Here is a 5,445-nt window from a genome sequence, read left to right as displayed (position 1 = left end):
TTTGTTTGTTTTGTTTTGTTCTTCCCGATAAAAAGTCTCGTTTCCGCGTCCCGTTTTTTTTTTGAAATTTTTCCGAGGCACCGGCGTGAGATGAGGGCTGCGCGGGCGCGGAGGGGCGCGCACGCCGGGGCCGCTCCGCCCGCCGCTCCCTTCACGGCGCCCATGGCCGGGAGAGCCGTGTTTCTCGGGGAGAGAAACATCGAAATCCGCCGGGAAACAACAAAAAAGGCAAAAAAAAAAAAAAGCAACGAATAACCCCGGGCGGGGGCTGGCTCCGCGGTCGGGTGAAGGCAGCTGGAATCCCGGTGCGTTTTGGCCGTCGGTAACGTATTTTTGTTCTTTTTAAATAAGAATAATTAATAAAAAATAATAATAAAAAACCGAAGGCGTCTCGCAGTGTCCGGCGCGCTGTCGCGGCCCGCGGCGCGTGTCTCATGCAGGGAGCGCAGGCATGCGGAGGTGCCGCGGCGGCGGGCGCCTCACGTCTCGGCCGGGCTGGGCACCATGCTGTTGGGGGTGTCGGGGAGCTGCGAGGACAGCGAGGTCACGTCGCTGCCCGACGACGTGCCCAGGGAGCCGGACTCGGAGAAGGAGACCTGCGGGAAGGGCGGCGGTGAGCGCCGCAGCGCGCGGCCCCCCGACCCGGTCCCCCGGCCCCGGCGGGGCGGGCGCTCACCAGCTGCTGGAAGGCGGGTTGCTCCAGGTCGCTCTGCAGCGCGAAGTCGCTGAGCGCCTTCCAGGGCGGCTGGTACGTCTGCACCTCGACCGCGCTGCCCTGCACGGCGCTCTCGTGGCGCACGGGGCTGCCGGCCACCAGCGGCGTCCCGGTGAGGCCCTGCAGGCTCTGCGGGGACACGGCACCGGCCGTCAGCGCCGCCGGCAGGGGCGCCGCGCCCGCCGCTCCCGCCGAGGGCTCACCGTCTTGTCGCTGTGCTGCTGCTGCTGGAGCTGCTTCATGAGCAGCGACTTCTTCTTGTCCTTGCAGCGCTTGTTCTGGAACCACACGCGGATCACGCGGGGGCTCAGCCCCGTCATCTCCACGAGCTGCTCCTTCATGAGGGCGTCGGGGCGCGGGTTGGCGGCGTAGCAGGTCCGCAGCGTGTGCAGCTGCTTCTCGTTGAGCACCGTGCGCACGCGGGTCGTCTTCTCCGCCGCCTTGTGCGCCGGGGGCCGCGGGGCAGGCGGCCGCCCGGGCACCGGCTCTGTGGCGGGCGGGCAGGGCGAGCGCCCCGTCAGCGCCGCCGCCGCCCCCCCGACGGCCCCGCCGCTCGCGCGCGCCCCGCCGCCCGCCCGCCCCGCCGGTACCTGGGAGGTGCGCGGCGGCGGGTGGCGGCAGCGCGGGGCTGCGCGGCCCGCGGGCGGCGGCGCCGTCGGGGGTTGGCCCGTGGTCGGCGCGGCAGAGCAGGTCGCGCTCCCGCAGGCAGAACTGGTCGCCGGGCAGGAGCTGGCGGCCGCAGGCGGCGCAGCGGAAGCACTCGAGGTGGTAGACGTGGTCGCGGGCGCGCATCACCAGGTCGCTGCTACTCACGCCCGCCCGGCACCGGGCGCACTTGATGCCGAAGAGCCTGCGGGGAGGGCGCCGTGAGCCCGCGGCGCCGCGCGACCCGCTCCGCGAATTGAGGGCTATCTTTTTTTTTTTTTCCGTCGCTCTTTTATATATACATGTGTGTGTGTATATATACATATATATATATGTTTTTTTTTTTTTTCCGGAGCGCCGGGTCACCTGCTGTAGTCGCGCTTGCAGTAGGCCTTCCCGTCGCGGAGGAAGCACGTGCAGGTCTCGTCGAGGGGCTGGCCGCACTCGGCGCACTTGAGGCACGCCGCGTGCCACTCCAGGTCGGGCGAGACGCGCAGCAGGAAGCGGTCCTGGATGCGGCCCCCGCAGCCCGCGCAGCGCGCCCGCCCCGGCCGCCCTGCGGGAGAGCGGCCGTCGGTGCGAGCCCCCCGCCCCACGCCGCGGGACAGGGAGTCGCTTCTTCAACTTAACTCTTTTTTTTTTTTTTTTTTTTTTTTTTTTCCTCCAGGGGAAAAACGGAATAAGATAGAAATAACGGGAGGACCCGAGAGGAGAACGGGAAACGGAGAACGGGAAAGCGACAAACGTAGACAAATTAGAACGAAAGCACAGAAGGGAAAAAGGTAGAAACGCACCGCAGTAAAAACGAACCAGAAAGAAATAAAGGAAAAACACACGCAGAAAAGAAATGCAAAACGAAAAATACAGAAAGAAAAACGAAAATAGATTTTTTTAAAAGAGAGAAAACGAGAGAGAAAAAATGAAAGGAAGAAACAAAAACAGAAAGGGAGAAAACGGAAAGACGGAGGTGAAAGCTGTGACACGGGCAAATAAAAAGAGAAAGAGAGAAGTGAAATTACAAAGACGGAGAAACAAACGGAAAAACAGAAAGAGAAATAAAGCGGAAACAGCGAACTACAGAACGAAATCAGAAGGGAAAGAAGGATGGAGAGAATGAAGGAAAACCACAGAACCGGAGCGAGAGTCAGAAATAGCGAGAAACACGAATTGAAAGAAGGAGAAAAAGAAGGAGAAATAAAAGAAGGGGCAAGAGAAGGGCAATGAACGAGGCAGGGCAGCGGGACGGCGCCCGGACAAGAGCGGAGCGGTGAGCGGGGGCGCGGAGGGCAGCGCGGGTCGGGCGCGCGCGGAGGCGGCCGCGCTGCCGCAGCGCGCCCGGCGCTGTCACCGCGGGGCCGGCTCGGATCCGCCCGACGGCAGCGGCGCGGCGCGCACTTACTCTTGGCGGGCTCGCCCATGGCGCCCGGGCGCGGCGGCAGCAGCACGTCCACCATGCGGGCGGCGGGCGCGGTGCGGGACGCGGCGCCGCCGCTCCAGCTCTAGCCGCGCCGGGCGGGGGCCGCGCCCGCCCCGCCGGGCCCGCCCCGCCGGGCCGCGCCGGGCCGTGATGTCAGCGCGCACCGGGCGCGGGGGGGGGCGCGCTGACCTCACCGCCCGGCCCGCGGCCCCCGCCGGCGATTGGCGGCCGCGGCGCGCGCCGCAGCGGATTGGCCGCGCCGAACAATGGGCGCGCGGCGGCGCGCGGAGCGGGGCCCCGGGGCAGCGCGCGCCGGGTGCGCCCCGTCCGCGCTCCTGCTCCCGCCGTGCCGTCCGTCCTTGATTTTTTTCTCCTTTAATTTGTCAGTTTTGTTTCTCCTTTATTTTGGCTTTTCATGGAATTTTCCAACGTTTTGCTTCTTACTTCGTTTTCGCCGTATTGCTCTTCTCATATGTGCCACCCTGTTGTACTCTGTTATTTTATTTTACCATTCTATTTCACTGCAGTATTTTATTTCAATCAGTTTTACGTTTTTCTGCCCTTCTCGCGCTTTCCTCTCTGCGCCGCACCGCTCTCGCTGCCGCAGGCAGGTGTCCTGCGGACGGGCGTGCGCGCGGAGCCGCGGGCAGGGCAGGGGCGGCGCGCCGCGGCCGTCGGGGCCCCCGCTCCGCTCTGTGCCGCGGCGCAGGCGGGGGCAGGTGGCTCCTGGCGCGGCTCCGTGCGGAGAGGCCGCGGGACTGCTGCGCCCCGGCACGCGCCGTCGGGAGGGAGCGGGGGCCGCGAGGAGCCGCTGCTGCGGCAGCGCCGGCCGCGCTTCCAGCGGAGCCGAGCGGCAGAGCCCCCTCTGCGGCAACACCGCTGGAAACCGATTGTGCCTGCAAAAGAGAGGAGAAAAAAGAAAAGGAGTTGGTATAAAAAATTAATTCCGGCGAGCTCTGAAAAGTCACAGCGAGGGGCCGCGGGTGGGGACTGCCCAGCACAGCCGGTGGGAGACGCGGCCGAGCGACGTGGGGTTTCACTGCCTTCCCAGCCGCGCAGCCCCTCCGCGCTGTGGGCACCGGCAGCCTGTGCAGCCCTTGTGCCCAGCCCCTCCGGGCTTCCCGGGCAGCAGTGGGAAACCGGAGCGTTTGCTTCGGCTTTGAGAGCGCGAAGCCCTGCGAGAGACACCCACCTCGCAGGGGCTGCGAGCAGAGGGGCCGGGTGCCTGCAGCGCCGTGGACCCGCGCGGCCGCCCCAGCTCAGCTGGAGCTGTCCGTGTTGCCAAAGTGCCGGGAGGGAGATGCGTGTGAGAGCACCATGGTTCCCTCGCGGTCCCTGCTCCTGCCAGCCGGAGCCAAGCCGTGCAGCCGGGCTCACCTGTGCCGACACTGCTCCGCGGGAGCAGCGGGTGCTGCTGCCGGCCCCCAGCCGCGGAGCAGCGGCACGTGATGTGCGACGGCTGGGAGCGGGAAAGCAGCGCTGTGCCTGCAGTTTGCAAGCAGGTTACCTGCCTGGTTATTCTAGGGGCCACAGGGAAGTTCAAATCCTAAAATCCCCAAATGCCATGAAATCCTAGAACAGCTCAGGTCAAGAAGCACCTTGGCAAAACCAGCATCAGCCAGCACAATCACTGGCAGTGCTGGGCAGCGAGAAACAAGGGCAGTCCCCACATATGCCAAGCTTTGTTGCTCTCCGCTGTCCCATGGCCATGTTTTGGAGCAGTCACGCATGGGTTTCACGCACGAGCCATCCGTGAAACAGAAGGCCACGGTGTGGGGCTGCGAGGAGCATCCCACTTTGCACAGAGCCTCCGTGCTTTCCCCCACCAGAGACAGGAATTCCCTCTGCAGAGAGGAAACGGTGACAGTTTTTCTGTTTGCAGCATATTGCAAAGGCAGCAAATGCCAGTTCTTGCAGAGACAGCCGTGGATTAAGTCCATTATAAAATTAAAACAGATGGAACACAATTTCACTTGCATTACAAAAAAGGACAGGAACCATCTGCAATAAGATTTAGCATTGCAAAGCTATTGTTATCGTGTTACCATTAAAACCTTTGATGAAGGGTTTTCTTTCACAAACTTGTTCACTTGAAACAAATGTTTTATTTATCCGTCTCCCCAAGATAATCATGTTTTATTTAAAAAGCTGACATCTCCCCAGGACCCATCACTTGGTTCTTGTGCAGGACATAAAAACAAAGAAATGTTGTAAAACTCCACCTTGGAGCCGGTTATGGCTTAGACAGGGTGGACGGAGCAAAAAGAGAATTCCTCATCCATCTCTGTTTAAAAAACAATAAAAATACACAAAAATGTTTTATTTGGGGACAATGCCTGACACTCGAAATAGGTAATTAATGAGATAATGGGATACTGCATGTCACCTCCTGTCCAATGGGATTACCTGATGGCTAATTATGGACAGATTGTGATTAATGTGATTATGGATTGGATATTAATCTGATTCTGGATTGATCTAGTTATGTTTTAGTCTGCTCCAAATGGTTAATTGGATCTGAGATAATAGAAATGCAGCTTGCACCAGATTTTGCCACATCAGTTGATGAAGCATCTTTTGATCTGGGTGGGTTGCGAACAATAAATTATTTACAGCTGTTGAGAAAATGACTCTTCCTGAGAATGTAGTCATTCATTTTAGTTTCGCG

At 60.8% G+C, this 5,445-nt stretch overlaps 1 protein-coding gene across 1 annotated transcript; it reads right to left on the bottom strand.

Moving 5' to 3' along the window:
* Positions 1-479: 479 nt before the first annotated feature.
* ISL2 (ISL LIM homeobox 2) lies at positions 480-2,814 on the bottom strand. Its single transcript, XM_088527800.1, has 6 exons — positions 2,760-2,814; positions 1,727-1,916; positions 1,306-1,565; positions 919-1,202; positions 677-844; positions 480-596 (listed from the first exon to the last, which is right to left on the bottom strand). The coding sequence occupies exons 1-6, from the start codon at positions 2,812-2,814 to the stop codon at positions 480-482; spliced, it is 1,074 nt and encodes a 357-aa protein (XP_088383926.1).
* Between the last annotated feature and the right edge of the window lie 2,631 nt (positions 2,815-5,445).

The sequence above is a fragment of the Tinamus guttatus genome, unplaced genomic scaffold, assembly GCF_059628265.1.
Source record: "Tinamus guttatus ecotype Peru unplaced genomic scaffold, ASM5962826v1 Tinamus_guttatus_pri_ptg000004l, whole genome shotgun sequence".
NCBI lineage: Eukaryota > Metazoa > Chordata > Aves > Tinamiformes > Tinamidae > Tinamus > Tinamus guttatus.
Note: the sequence above shows the minus strand (reverse complement) of the source record. Positions and strands in the feature narration are given on the sequence as shown.

Excerpts from the sequence above, each read along its gene's own strand:
- ISL2 (XM_088527800.1), bottom strand. The coding sequence starts at position 2,814 with ATGGTGGACGTGCTGCTGCCGCCGCGCCCGGGCGCCATGGGCGAGCCC. Across the intron at positions 1,203-1,305 it reads CGCCGCCGCGCACCTCCCAG|AGCCGGTGCCCGGGCGGCCG; the intron begins GTACCGGCGGGG and ends CGCCCGCCACAG. Across the intron at positions 597-676 it reads AACCCGCCTTCCAGCAGCTG|GTCTCCTTCTCCGAGTCCGG; the intron begins GTGAGCGCCCGC and ends CCCTTCCCGCAG.